This window comes from Plectropomus leopardus, chromosome 17, assembly GCF_008729295.1.
Source record: "Plectropomus leopardus isolate mb chromosome 17, YSFRI_Pleo_2.0, whole genome shotgun sequence".
In the NCBI taxonomy this organism is placed as follows: Eukaryota; Metazoa; Chordata; class Actinopteri; order Perciformes; family Serranidae; genus Plectropomus; species Plectropomus leopardus.
Genome location: NC_056479.1, coordinates 7,162,966 through 7,178,516, shown reverse-complemented (window position 1 = coordinate 7,178,516; position 15,551 = coordinate 7,162,966). Strand labels below are relative to the sequence as shown.

Sequence of the window (15,551 nt, the reverse complement as noted above, 5' to 3'; positions counted from 1 at the left end):
TGTATTCAGTAATCTGAGATGGAATACATGTATTATACTATAAAGTGTGTTTATTATCTATTAAACAATGTGCTGATATTTGGACTCTGGAGGGAAAAAACACTGTGCTGCAACATATTGATCATGTATATTTCAGCAACAATAAGATTGTCTTAATTTTGTGTTTTCATGTCCTGTCTGCACTTGGAGTGGTAGTGCGTTGTGAATACTTATGCTTAAACGCTAGCAGCAGCACTTCATTAGTCCCCAGTGGCTGCTGTCTGCATCTGCCTACTTTGAACTGCATGAGACAAAAGATGTATTTTATTTGATTTATAAGATTGTTATGGTTGAACAGCTGAGAGACAAACTGATCTACCATTATTATTATTATTACCATGTTGATCAAATGTTATTCTAGATTTGTTACCCACTTTTAAGTCACTTAAAAGGAAGACTATAATATGTAGGAATTGCCAATTACTTTTTACAAACATTATTGCCAGCAAAAATCAAAGTGAAAGCCAAACCCAGCTTTCTCCGCTTGATATTTTGCCTCGCTATATTTTAGATTTTTGGCACTTGAGTTTTTCCAAAGATTTCTTCTGGATACCTACTGCTTACAGTCTAACACCTTGCACGCTATCTTTTCATAAATTTCTGACTTCACCTGTGTGCACTGTGCTCAGGAACACCCTGAATATAGTAAAATGAGAAGAAAATATGGAAATGCAGGAAGACTGTTGGCAGTCTGGAAGGGCATGTCAGAAATCATTTGTTTTTTGTTTTTTATTTTTTATTTGTTTGTTTGTTGTTTTTTGCCATTATGGACTGACATCTTGCATTTTATTTAACACAGTCTAGTCAAAGCTGGCTCATACCTAAACAACAGAATAGGTCGATTTCCAATGGCTTCCAAAATGACTTATATATCTAATCCAAAAACGACATATTACGGTTCTAACAGAGTTTTAAAGATGGCCTAAATGTCATGAAACGGTTGCAACTCTATTACCCAGTTAGATTTAGGAAAAACATCATGCTTTTGCGTTAAAACAGTACTTTTATCAGCTAACATATGTCATGTGATAACATCACTAGCATAGCATGCTACACATACTAGCTTATAAGGCTACATTGTTGCTCAAATAAGTCAACATTGACTTCAGGATGTGAATACTGGGGCCTGTTTAACAAACGGAAGTGCAACCCTGAATTCAGTTTTCCATCTCAGGGGTCATCTACTTAGAGGCTTGGGTTTAGAGTAGCCCATCAAACTTTGTTCAGGCAACTCTGAGTATGTTCACTCTGAGTGAAGCTCAGCTGGAAAAAAGCCATTATTAATGGAGCTCCAATACTACAATGCACCATTGCAATAGGTAAATAAAAGGCACAGCATCCATTTTACTCCAGTGCACGTAGAGATATTTGTTACTGACATATCAAGGAAAATGATAAATTGTCATGTATAAGCAGAGTTCTTCCAGATTTTTTCAACATTACACAGACTTACAGGCTTTTTATGCTACTGAGCGTCATTTCCTTCTCTGCTCCTGTAATAATTCTTATAGCCACTAGAGGGCGCTACCTGACAGTAAACTTAAGCTGCTTGCACAGTCAGCCTATGCTGTAGCTTTTTCGTTGAGAACAGGATGGTCTGGTCATTGCCTTGGTTTTGTGTCCTTTACATATGTAAGTGTGACATACAGTATTTTGGACTGACACCTCAGGGTGACGTCACAGTGAATACCTCAGTTTGACATTACCTATATTTGTGGTGCATGCCCTTTAAAAAGAAGATGATGCCTCTAATGTAATTATCATCAAATCAGGTAAAAATAGAAAGTTGCTAAAAACAGTAGGTGTTGGCAAGTTAAGGGAAAGTGGAAAGTGCATACCACTGTTAACTAACCAACTAAACACAAAACAGACTACTGATACTGAGAAGAGTAAAAGTATTCATGTTTTCCATTTAGAGTAAAAGTGATGGCTAAGAGAGAATTATGAATATCACACACACTCTGCATTTCCATGGGTGAACGAACCTTTATGCTACGGTTGTTTGCATGCCTTCCCCCCAGGGATTACTCAACAAAAAGCTGTAAATATGCAAAGCAGATTAATTAGTTTCCCAAGGTCACCTGTACAGAAAAGGTCTCCATGCGTTAATATGCGATTTGTCTGCAGATGGATGAATAGCATCAGCAGATGAGTTGCTGCACGGATTTTATTGATATTTGCTCAGGAGTTAACGAGGCTCTATGCGAGGCTTCATTTGGCCAAAAAGTATTTCTGTTTAATCCACAGCCTCGCAAAAACCGCAAGGGTTGGAGTTGTTAGAGCATCTTAGTTCTGGTGGCTTTAACTGGAGGGTGTGCGCGCTGCACCTCAAAGTCCACAGTTCATTTGAATCCAGTCCTAAACCCTCTGCCAAACCAACAAACTCAGCGTGCTGACTCAAGACGAGGCTTATTAGCTCTAATCCCTGGCAACCCTCTGTGTTTGTATTATCAAATAGGATTAGACTGATACCTGTATGTCTGTTTACCAATATATTGGCTCAACTTTTAACTTTATAACACCAATAAGTCAAAAAATCCACTAGTGATATGATAAGTTCTTGTTCACTATACATCTGAGAAACATGAGACTACATTTTATTGGCATTACACTTTTTTTGTAACTGTGATATTTGAAAATAAAATATTTTGTGTGTCCTGCCCATTCAGTAGATGATAATACATGATGACTTGAATAAATTATGCCATTAATTCTATTCTATAATAGAAATAAAAGTATCAATCCTCACAAGTGGATATAACATAGAAAATTTTGGCTTTTTACATAAATTTCTGTCCATCCAGTGCTCCGTTAATTGACAAATTGCTTTATCCTTCGTCAAGTTCCCATATCAATCAAATCTTTTACTACAAAAACACCATCTTGCACGTTACTAAAATGGGTTTAAAGGTGTTTTTCCTGATGTACTGCTCACATGTCATGTTTTAATCTTGATCAAACACCTAGTTATTTGGAGGTCACCAGCTCCACCTAGTCCTTTAGCAGGCTTACTCAGCATAGTGTAAAATACCCTCAAATGACTATGATCAAGTGAATGGGATGCAACCCACTTAAATGGATCATTAAAGAGAATTAGGCACATCATAATCATAAGATACTGTAGCACATTACATGGAATGGTTAATTAATTTCTCACATATGGCTGCAAAATAAAAGTCTTTGATCCATAAGGCACGTCAGAGTGAACTGCAGACAATGGTAATTACAAAAATACTGAATTAACCGATTAATTAACTAATCCTGCTATGAAATATTTCACTAAAAGTTGATGATACAACTAAACTGAGTCAACTGTGTGCCCACATGCCAAGACATATGCTTGTACTGTCCTCTGTTGGATTGAGTGGCTCATTGCATGCACTGACAGGTTTCAGCATATCAGTGTTGCACAACAGGATGCTACAGTTATGTGTTTTAAATAGCAGTAATTTAATGACTGCACGCAAGAGCTTCGCTGTTTGCTAAGTAAGTACACGTAGCAGTGCTGAGAAGCCATTTTAAAGCTCAGGAGCTTGCTGTGGACTGTAATAGTGTTAAAGAGTGAGATCATGTTCAGATCAATGACGGCACACTGACACTTGTGTCTTCCCAAACAAGCCCACAAAGCAAACACAGACACAAATGTGATATCGGGGCTGTTTAATGGAAGCACAAGTGTCATATTGCAGAAGCATCCCTCTTGTGTCCCCCCTCCCGTGAATCCGAGGCAGGACGTTTTAGATAACAAGATGGCAGAAAAAAAGTCCTAAATCTGACCAAAAATTCTATATGACTTCCTCCATTTTCTCAGGGTTAATTATGCTACACAGATTTCATTGATCTCATGTCCAGCGGACAAAACTACAACTTGCAGATAATTGCTCCAGGCTACTTTGGGATCAATACCGTGCCAACATATCAGGCTGTATTGGAAAGTCTCTGTATGGGTGATTGCTTGCTACATCAATCTGGCTATAACAGAGAGCCATTTCCTCGTTGCTGCCCTGCCCTGCTCCTCTTTGTGTGTGGAAAGAGTACCCGCCAATTGAAGCAGATCTTTTCCTCTATCATTGTCTGCTCCTCTCAGCCTTTTTTAACAAAAAGAAACATCTGAGCTGTTAGAAAAAGTTTTTGAAATTATTTTTACAGACCAACGGAAGCGTCGGCCTGAGTGGTTTGGGGGGGTCTATGGATATCCTCTGGGGACCAGAAGGCAAGCTCCTCGCCCTGAATGCAGCATCAGGAATGAACGCCTGCGATGGCAGATGATGGTAAGGGGATGGTGGTGGTCACAGAATTCTCCTGAGGAGGTGGAGATAGCATAGGAGGGTGGGTGGATGGTTGTTGAGTGGTAATGTGGAGCAGTGCATTTTACTGCTTTCTTTGGTCGGACGGTGGGCGGAAATTTTTGTCAGCATCTCCTTCAGATTTCTGGATGTTTTCTTGATGGTTAAGGGATTTAAACTGATTGTTGATTCTTCAAAAATACACACTAAGAAACTTGATCCAGATTTAAAGGTGGGTAATTGTGTGTGTTTACTTCTGTTTGCCTGGTTTGAACTGTTTTCCAGTCGAAATAGAAACAATTTATGTTGGAGCAAGGTGCTTCGGAAAAACTAACACACGAAGCCCTGGATTTATTGGATAGAAAAGGAGGGTTAGGGTTGGGCTCCATAGTGTTGCTTTGGGGAAAGTCAACAATTCTAACAATAAATGACTGCAAATTTTAACATCAGTACTATTCAAGTGCTCCCTCAAAGTGGCTCCCTGTTTACAGTTATCTGCATTTTTGTGACTTATCATAAAACTTCAATTAATAGTCCAGGTTATATTTGCTTAAACCATTGAACTTAACAGGCTTATCAGGGACAGGTTTCTATGTGGGATGGGCTTTTAATTCCTCTCACACAAAATTATTGCTCAGCTGTTGCTCAGAATTGGAAATACAATCAAAGTCCTTGCATCTGTCTTGTTTATTATGCCAGTCTACTGTCTTCTTTGGTGCTCATGGTTTCAGTAAAAAGAAACTGAATGACAGAATTGTAGAATCTTACATCTTCCACTAATCAATCATGTATGCAGAATATCCATGATGACAAAAGTTTAAACATATATATATACCGGTATTTGTATACCTGATCTAAGCAGCTAACTTACATTATCTCCTGTGGGTAGCCAACAACCTGTTTTATACACCCAAAGAACTTCTATTAAAATAAACTGCTTGGTAACCAGACCAGGCCTCTAAGTGTCAAAATGTGTAGCCACACTGGGCTCCTAAATGGGACTAGGCTTTTATTTCAAGTTTTATGGTAATTATATACAGAAAGTAATGATTTTGCTATATTAGTCATTCTGTATTATAAAAAGAGACATCAGAGAGACGAGTCCTCTCTCACAGATCAATTCTTATCCCACATTACATCCACAGATTCATCCAGGAGGCCATGCAAGGCAGCCCAGAGAACATCCCCCTGGGAGAGTGCACCCTCTCCCAGTCCAGGGACCAGCTGACGCCACCGAGCCGCACAGAGAGCACCGTGTTCAGTTTGTCCCACAGCGAGTCCATCTGGACCACCGAGGCAACTCGCAGCAAGTGTGAGGAATTCTGGTTCGCCATCCACCTCATGTCCACCGGGGGCAGCTTCCTGGCATGTGGCATCATCATCAGCGGGCTGTACTTCGCCGGCCACTGCAGCAAGGTGACCAATATCCTGGGGCCAGCCCTGTTGTCCATCGGGCTGATGGTTTTTGTGGTGGGTGTGGTTCTGATCCCGATTACCAAAGAGAACAGGAAGCAGACAAACATGAAGAAGCCCCTCAATTACTACAGGCCTCCAGCATTTAACCTGTGATGACAAAACTTCATGTTTTGGAGTCCAAATGAGAAACTTGAAGAGCAAACTGGATTGAAATTAACCTTTTCAGCATGGGAGAATCTAAAAGACTCCATGTGGTGGCATTTATGTTTATTTCTCCAGGATTGACAAAACTAAGCGCTTATCTCAGTCTCGAGTGTGCATGGCAACATTTGCATTAATAACCACGGCTGTGGAAAAAAAAAGGTGAGAGCACAAGGACAACAATGCGCTGCATGAAATGCAATTATTCACACTTTCACACACAATTTAGCAAGACGGATACAAGAAAGCAAACTGTCCTCATGAATATTCATGCAGGAAAAGTGGACAAGGGGGATTTCCTAATGCTGTGTGGTACAGTATATGCCAATTCATGAATAATTAAAGGTTGTGAGAGCTTATAATTGTTAGTTCCCGCTTTACTGTGTCTTCCTGCATCCACTGACGTCCTCATTGTGGAGCTAAGTCACTTTGAATATGCATGCATTTATCCTCAAATGAATGTAAAGGACAAACATTTGACTACTGTGACCTAAAGCACATTTTCATAGAATTTAAATATGATGTGGCATGAAATGTTAATTAACCCCTTCAGAGCCAGCGTCTATCATAATGGGCATGAAATATTCATTGCTATTGAAAATGAATGTAAAATTAGACTTGGACCTGGAGCAGCTGAGCAGTTTATATTTAAAGCAGCTATAATCAATATGGAATGATCACATGACAACTTGTATTTCATATTGTAATATGCTTTTTTGGCATGAATATGAAAGACAACAAAACATAATTGCTAAATTAACTATTGTTGCATAATTAAATTTTGACAAGCTCAATCATAAATTAGCATTTACCAGCTAAAGGGAGAAATGTTTTAGTGGGATATAAACAGAGCTAAAGGGAGATTTAATACTGGACTTAAAATTCTGAGGTAGACACAAACATGATCCTAAAATAATGCAAATGTTGCTCCATATCTGCCAGATGTGTGTTTAGGAAACTGTTATCGATTAAAAAGGTGTTCATATGTCAGTGTGTTTACAGCTTGTTTCCGCTGCTCCCAAGTAGTCCAAATAAAAAATCAAGTAGACATAGGACAAGAAGAAAAGATAGAGATCTGAACTTCACCTGATGCCATGAATGGGTACTTTTATCTAAAAATACCCCTAAAAGTATATTTAACATCTTTAATGGGGAGAATACATTTTAATACTAATTTTAGAAATACCATTTTAATTAGTTGATATTTAACTTATGAAGTTAAGCTAGTTTCATTATATTTCACTTTTGGTTTTTGCTTATTGGTGGCCATTTAGAGTCTACTATAATACATTTGAGAACCCTCCAGATGAAATGAAGTTATGTTAAGTACTAACTGAGATGTCTGATCCGATGACACAAGCAGCACGTTCTGTGGGTCTCAAGGAAGTTTCCTTAGAAGACACCATCAGAACTCTTTCTGGCCATTAAACAGCTTTGAACAGGTGTCTTCAATGTTTGTCAGGCCAGGGACACCTTGGCTGAGACAAGGCAGGGACACCCTACCTCATATTATTGTATAAAATTGCACTGAATATTAACACAGGGGGATTGAGGTTGTCGGACAGATGACCATATCAACCTCAGGCTGCAGTCTTGACCTGTATTTGCTCAGTAGGTGTGGGAGGAAACTCAGCTTTTGCAAAGACCATAGACCATTTACAGAAAATTAATCAGCAACTGATAAAATCATTGATTAACCCCTTAAGTCACTTTGTCAATAATGATACAAATATGTACCAGATTCGAAAATGTGAATTTGTCAGTTTTTTTCTTAGATATCAAACTGAATACCTTTGGTCAGATATAAAGATGACATCTGAATATGTCAACTTGGCTTTAAAGTTGTAATGAACATTCATACTATTTGATGACATTTCATTGTGATTGAGAATATAATCAACAACTGAATCGACAATGATGCTCCAATGATACAGCCCTAATACAATGCAAATATAGAGAGAAATCCGCTGACAGTACAAATGTTTGTTTTTCTTTGTTTGTTTTCAAAATAACAAAATGTAGCCTCCATAATATCAACACACTGTGGCCCACCTTTGTTTGTTGTTAAACACAGAATTGGAAGAACTGAAAGAAAATCTTAAAAGTGGAAAACATATATATATATTTCAGGCCCAAGTTACCAATTATCAAATAGGGCTAGAAAGTGCTTTATAATACCATTCTCTGAAGGCCTGCATGCTGCACATTCAGAAAAAGGCTGAGTCATTGCATTGCTTAACTCTGTGCACCTGGATATCAATTTGAATGTCAAATGACATGTTAAAAAAGCAAGTACATCTTTTGCATTCTGTCCACATGATTGTGGACTTTTTACCTGAATTTTTAATGTGTTTTTAAGGGACACACTAAAGAAAAAAACAGCCTACTGGAAACGTTTGTCGGTGCGTGTGTGTTTAAGTGGTGTGTGTACCCGGTATAAGCCTGGGGAAATGTCTTGTTTATCTTCACTTTAGAGGTGGGGCGTTTCACTACAGGTGCGCTGCTGCAGCTCAGGTACAAAGAATGAAGCATCCTCCCGTTATGCAAGCTTAAAACGGCTGTAATGTTTCCACCATGGATCCGATTAAGTGTTTAGGAGGATGTGTGACTCTATTTTTCCTCGCCGTGGTGTTTGATGTTATCGGTTTGGTTCTTCTTTTCGTCGGTATATTCGCCAACCTGCGCATCGGCGGCCGTTTTTATGGCGACTTCTTGATCTACACGGGCTCTCTGATCATCTTCATCAGCCTGGGCTTCTGGCTCATGTGGTACCTGGGGAACATCCAGGTGTCGGAGGACGACGGCTTGAAGAAGAAGAGCAGCATCGTGCAGCTGGCACGGAAACTATCCGAGAGGTTAAGCCAGAAGCTGAAAGGGGAGGCACGCGGGAAATATGCCGAGAGTGATGACTGCAGCCAGGTGGGATCACCTGCACACAAAGCCGGCAAGGTGACATGGGGCAAATCCACAGCCTACGATAATAAAGGGTTTGATCTGGACTCCCCTGATGTGGAGAAGAAAGTGGACATAGGACAAGAAGAAAAGATCTGAACTTCACCTGATGCCATGACTGGTTACTTTTATCTAAAAAATACTCTTAAATGTGGCCATGTTAATGTGGATTTGATACATATCATATTAGGTGTAGCAGGAACTTTATGAAGGATTTACTGCAAATAATGATATGGCTGTGGGCAGCTTTCTCAGTCAAAATTAAATTGATTAAAATACACTCTGACATAATGTTAAAATGTTAATATTCAGGGCCGTAGCCAAGGTTTTAGAAATACTGGGATACGAGGCACATCCATGCATCCCCGCCCCCCTCAGATCATTTGGATCTGACACTAAAAGAAGGTTTTTGTTTTTGGGATGTTTTTAAATTGTTAATTGCTTTCATTTTTTATAGTAACACTTTATTTTACAGCTCTGTAAGTTTCCTGGGAAGACTCTGCTGTTCAGTTGGTGCTCTCTCACTTAGTCATTTCCAATTATTTGTGCTTGTAGCCTAACTTATAGAGTGTTTTAGTCAGTACATAGTAGGTCCAATGTACACGAAAACTGCACACAACAAGGATTAAGTTTCCCTGTAATTACGATCTTTTTTTTTTTTTCAAAAAACTTCTTATTTTGAAGTGTGGACCAAAAGTTGTACCATTTCTTTTTTAGAATTTTATTTTATTAATTGAACTGTCTGGTTATAGTTCATGTAGGCCATATTTTATTTCAAACCATCAAGGTCTTAATCATTTCAAAGCTTCCTGCAGAATAGGCAAGGCTGGATTACTAACCAGATTACCAAAGTAACTTCCTGGGCCTCTAGACTCGTATATCCCTGTTCCACCATATTAGCTCTGGTTCTTTAACTGGTTCTGTTCAGAATTCTTGGAACCTTGGTGATATCAAGCAAACGCACCTGCGTTTACACCAGTTTTGAGTGGAGCCATTGTAAACAAGGTAATCAAAAGAGGGTGTTGCACAGTGCACAGCAGTGGTAAACAGTAGTAGCAGAATCATGGATCACATTGATTACCCTCACACTTTTGCCCTGTTATTACAGATACTTGTGTTTATCTAAAAACGTGAACAAAATATTGATGAGACCATTGCACACTTTTTTTTTCTTTTTTTTTTTTACTTGACTTCTCCTTCTTTGACATCCTCTTTTTCCAACCTGCAGTGACACACCCACTGATGTCGTCACAGTTCGCACTTTAGGACAGGGAAAACCTCTCTTTTTGTTTCTTTGTTTATATTTTTGTGGTCCAGCTGGGGACTAACTTTTCAGGTCCTGCAACAATTTATTTTTGGTTAAACTGTTCTGAACAGTTTGAAATCAGGTTTAGTTTATGTTTTGCTTACATGGTGCGTTCAACCTAAACTAATTTCTAAATCCATGCACAGAGAATGGGAGAAATAGGTAGTCAGTGGGTGTCAGCAGCTCTTTTTTGACCCAAGGCTCTCTGGAAGGTTAATCCGGCCCTGCTGCAGGACTAAGAACTAAATCTATTTTTTTTTCATCCAAAAGAACATTGATATATATATTGAATCTACAAAATACTGAAATGAGATGACAACTGTGTATGTTTTTAAAGTACTTGGTAAAGTAATTGTTCCCTTAACAGCCCCTTTACAAAGAAAATACAAAATATGACCTCAATGCCCTTAAATGTAACTCTGGCCCTGCTCACGTCAGCCTACCAAACTATAGTTTGCCCTCTCAGAAACGCTGTTGTGCTCATCCAACAGGGTCATATGATCCTTTGTTGGTTGTCCTCCATTATGTTAGATTTATTTTGATTATTTTTCATACATTTAGTATATTTCTTACACATTGTAGCTGCTGACAGACAGAGAAAAGTCAAGTCATGTTTGCCCTTTGAGTCGCTGTGAAAGCAACACAAACACTGGTCAGACTGGTTTGTCTCAATGTTGTGGCTTTAGTTAAACAAACGTGAAAATCCTCAACAGATGACCATGCTTGACAAGGGACCATGCGTAATAACAGGTAATAACTGTAGATGACCTTAGATGTATAGCATATCTACTAATCACATTTTGGAAAAAGTCGCCTGAGCGGCTAAGCCACAAATTGGAGTCACAATCATGGCACACCTTATGCAAAAGCCCGGCCCTGCCAGCTTTTTGTTTATTGCATCTGAAATGGCCTCTAACATCGAAAGAGTGACTGACAGCCCAAAGCACTTTAAACAAACTCCTGACAATGTTACAGTCAATAAAACATAATTCCACTCTGCTGTGTACACCTGCGATGGCAGGCAGGACGCTGAGTCAAAGCCGCAAAGCAGAGACAAATAGTGGCAGCTTGACTGGTCAAACAAGCTGCTCACAGAGAAGTTTCCATTACGTGTATTTCCTCTTTGTGACAGTCACTTCAAAACAGGTGTCATTATTGTTGAGATGCATGAACTGTGGATTACTAAATATTTAGGGAAGGCTTGAATGCAGTGTGTCCACCCTGCACAGATGCTCCCAAAGTTCAATATAAAGGGTGAATTTATTCCCGAGGTAAATCTGAACTCAGTGGGGGTGAAGTGGAGAGGAAGCTTTGAAGCATCTGATAAAAGATGCAACACACTGATGAAGCCCCCCGAATCACTTTGGCGTCATTAACCAAACAAAAAGATCAGGGGGGCCCCGATTAATTATAGCAAGGCTTATCGCTGTGCAAAAACGAGCTCAATGGCGGCTGATTACTAAATATATGTGCATAAATCTTTGGTGCAGACAATGGGCTTGATGTGTCACATCAAAGTGCAAAACAAGTCAGCCCTGCAAAGGAATGAAGATGGACTGAATAGCTTTCAGCTGCTGTTAATGAGCAGCACAACCCATTGTTGTGGTTGGATACCAGCCTTCCCAACAAGTCTTGTGCTATGAATGAAATGTAAGGTGTGCTGAGAGTGAAACACAATGATTCACAAGACAGGAAAGCACCTTTCTGGGAACACTTGCTCTCACTCCTGTCAGATCTTCACACGACATCCACCTGTCCGTCTCACCCGGCGCCGCCATGAAGGAGAGGAAATGCACCAGCCTCTTCTTGGCGCTGGCTGTGATTTTTGACGTTGTCGGCCTATGCCTCTTCTTCATCGGCATTTTTGCACCATTGAGTTTCTGGGACTTTTTCGTGCTGTCCGGACCTTTGCTGATCTTCCTCAGCCTGGTCTTCTGGATATTCTGGTACATGGGGAACCTCACTGTGTCTGAGGAGGAGCTCAACCTCACCAAGCAAGACATCCTGTGACTGCAGCATGAGCGAGGCCAGACTTGGAAGAGATACTTCGACCCAGCAATGTGATGAAGAGGAGGCGAAGAGGGCTGACAGGACAGGATTGAAGCTTCATCAGAAATCATGAATTTGTGAAGCTCTCCTTGAGGTTTTGCCTCAGTGAAGGATGTGTGATAAAACCAAATCCAGGCACGACCAGGAACACATTTGACTAATCCCGGGAGATAAATAAAACTCTATTCCACCCTTTGACTTCGGGGTGAAAACAACTTGTCATGTTGTTTATGGACAGGAGAGATTCCTGGACTTTGTTGGAGCTGGAAAATGTACTCAGCACTTTTACAGGGAGGAAACTTTTTTTTTAAATGCACCACCTTATTCATGTCATTATGATCACCTGTATACATTATGATATTTATGTTTCAATATGCCAATGCATGTTCATGTAAGATGCAAAATCTTTGAAACTGATAACTAAACATGCTTTTAAATGACAGTTGTGGTGTTCTTTGTGCTCCTCGATCAAAACCGGCCAAACAGGCACTGTGGCTTTTTGCTCTGCATTATTTTACTAAGATCCACCCACTGCAGAGTCCAACAGGATGAATAAACATCACTCTGACACACAAAACTACTGAGCTATGTAGAAAGACATGTACTTTTACAAAGCTTTGCCAATTAGCAGTTTCCCTCCTTAAAAAAAAGCTGTGCCTGAGTTTGTTCCCCACAACAGCCAGAGAGGAGAATGAAACTAATCCTCCTCCTCCACGCCCAATTCTTCCCAGCCTTAATCAGCACTCAAGGCACCATTAGCTCCCTCAGACATGGAGAGTGTTATTAATGTGTCCATTTGGTTCCTGCCCCTGAGAGAGGAAATGGAGAAGAGGCGTAATGGGGCTCTCTCTGCAAAGAGATGGAAATCCTGCTGCTCTGCCCTCCCTCCTCCCTCCTCCCCCCTCCTGTGGGACACCGTCTTCTCTGTTGCGCTCAAATCCCACAAGTTGTCTTGACGGTATGTGTCATTATAATCTTATTCACAACTGTGCTCGTCAATATCGTGTTCCGGGAGAGACGCACATTATGGGAGGGCCTGATATGAGAACATGAGGCTCAAACACAACATCCTGGTTGGTTACGGAGCAAATCAAATAACACAGGATGATGAAGCATGTCCTGTTGTGTAGGTGAGCTGATATTAGGTAGTGAAACGCAATCGTGTGGTTTGAGAGAGCTTTGGGTAATAGTTGATTCCCATTACGTGTGCCACAGCGCTCACTATGCTGGGACAGACTGTCACCAGTGGACAAAGAAGAGTTTACCACAGGTCCACAGAGAGTACAGTACAGAAAGAGAGATATTAACATTTAAATACTTCAGATATTCATTAAGTAGTCTTCATATTAATTATTGAGATTTGTGTCAAATGTACTATCATGTCAAAAGCAATCAACCTGATGTGTATGAATGTTTTCTTTCAATAAATTATGGGTCCCATTAGGCAGCTCTTACTGATATGATCTACTCTCTCTATAGTGCAAAAGCTGTTATTAGTTACAAGATGAATCTTTGGCTACAGGCAGACATATATCTGCCTATATGCAGGTGATGAAGTGATGATACATGTATCATCATCCTGCTCTGTGTGTGAACACTGCTTCAGCCTAAAAAGCTTAAAATGGCTGGTGAGTTTGTGATGTCATCTAAGGAGGATTGTGATGGTGCATGTCTCCCTCCAGTGGCTGGTGGAGCTGAAGTTAGAGGTTAATTGGATATGGTTCTTATGGGCCATTCAACTTTTCCCTCCTGGAATAAAATGAGTTTAATATTATCCTGTATTTTGTTAGAATAATAGGTTTCGGGGAGGATTTGCTTCTGTTATGAATGAGTTGTAAGCAGTGTATTTAAAATAGAAGCAGGTCTGCCTCTTCAAGAACTCAATGTGCCCAGACTCATATTCTCATCCTTCAGAAACACGGTCATCAAATGTGTCTTTTACGGGACTCACATTTTCAACAGCAGACAGTTTTTTTCCATTGCTACCTTGTAACAGTTGTAACATTAAAATTCTGCATATGTGTTAAGATATTCCAATAGTACTATAAATATGACAATATAACTTACTGAGAGGGACCATTCTGCCCAACAAGTACTTGTACGTTAACACTTGAAGTACATTTTGCTGTGAATGCTTACATACCTTTACTTTAAGTTCCAGTGTGTAGGGTTTAGGGGGTTATATTGGCAGGAATAAAATATAATTACTATATTTTATTTAGTTTACAATCACCTGAAAATAAGAATTATTATGTATGTGTTACCTTAGACTGAGTCGTACATATCTACATAGGGAGCGGGTCCTTTTCCATGTTGTTCTACATTAGAGCAGAAAGGACAAACCAAACACTGGCTCTAAGTAGGGCCATTTGCATTTTTGTATCAGTCACCATGGTTCTTCGACACACTTGCCTCACAGGATAAGTTTCAGTTCTGCAACCTCACCTCTAAAAGGCACTAAATCATACATACTGGACCCGTAATATTAGTATGTTAGAAATATTAGTATTAGTATTTACAGAACTGTACTGCTATTTCAGTAAAAAATAGGAGCACTCATCTACCACTGTCATTAACTTACAGATGAGCCACTTTTGTAATCATTAATACACATTTCAAGTTTGTGTCGTGAGATTTGTTTTTAATCACCACTTAACATGTTTTACAAAGACAAGAAACTTGTGCTCATGACAAAGATATGACACTGCACTTTATACAGATATAATATTAATTACTGTAGGTTCCAGGATGAGCAGAACATTTGCCAGTAATAATAACATTAAGTGGAATATCACACAGCATTAAGAAAAATAAAGACTATACAGGACTATGAATAAATACAGAACAGGAAAAGACACCATAAGCATTCCAGTTTTGTTTATTGCATGTTTCAATAGGCTCTTATATACCCCATGGTTTGATGATTTGATTATGCATTGATAGATTTCTGGAGCAACTGAATTTTTTGTTTGCATATTTAATTTTATATCAACCTCATCAATTGAATGTATTTGTTTCAGAAAAAAAAGTTGGAATTTGAGAAGCTTGGTAAAGTTCTTTTTGTATTTATACATTTTTGCATGATATTTGACTTCTGCTTTGTTGACGTCATTGTTTCAGATCTGTTAGTGATGGTTTCATTATGACACAAGGGCAAATATTTTCCTAAGAAGTGGCAAATCATGTCACATAATCTTTTGTGTATCAAATTATTATCTTATTATATTAAATAGGCTACTGCAGGAAATAATGGGTATTAAAAAGGCTTTTTCCATCTTTATTTATTATGTTTATGTTTTAAG

At 39.3% G+C, this 15,551-nt stretch overlaps 1 protein-coding gene and 1 pseudogene across 1 annotated transcript; both read left to right on the top strand.

Annotated features, from left to right (window-relative positions):
- The first annotated feature begins 5,486 nt into the window (after window positions 1-5,486).
- Window positions 5,487-5,894, top strand: LOC121956213 (phosphoinositide-interacting protein-like). The gene has a single exon (XM_042504346.1). It carries the CDS (start codon window positions 5,487-5,489, stop codon window positions 5,892-5,894), a length of 408 nt encoding a protein of 135 aa, XP_042360280.1.
- A 2,488-nt stretch (window positions 5,895-8,382) lies between these two features.
- LOC121956808 lies at window positions 8,383-10,681 on the top strand (annotated as a pseudogene).
- The last annotated feature ends 4,870 nt before the right edge of the window (window positions 10,682-15,551 follow it).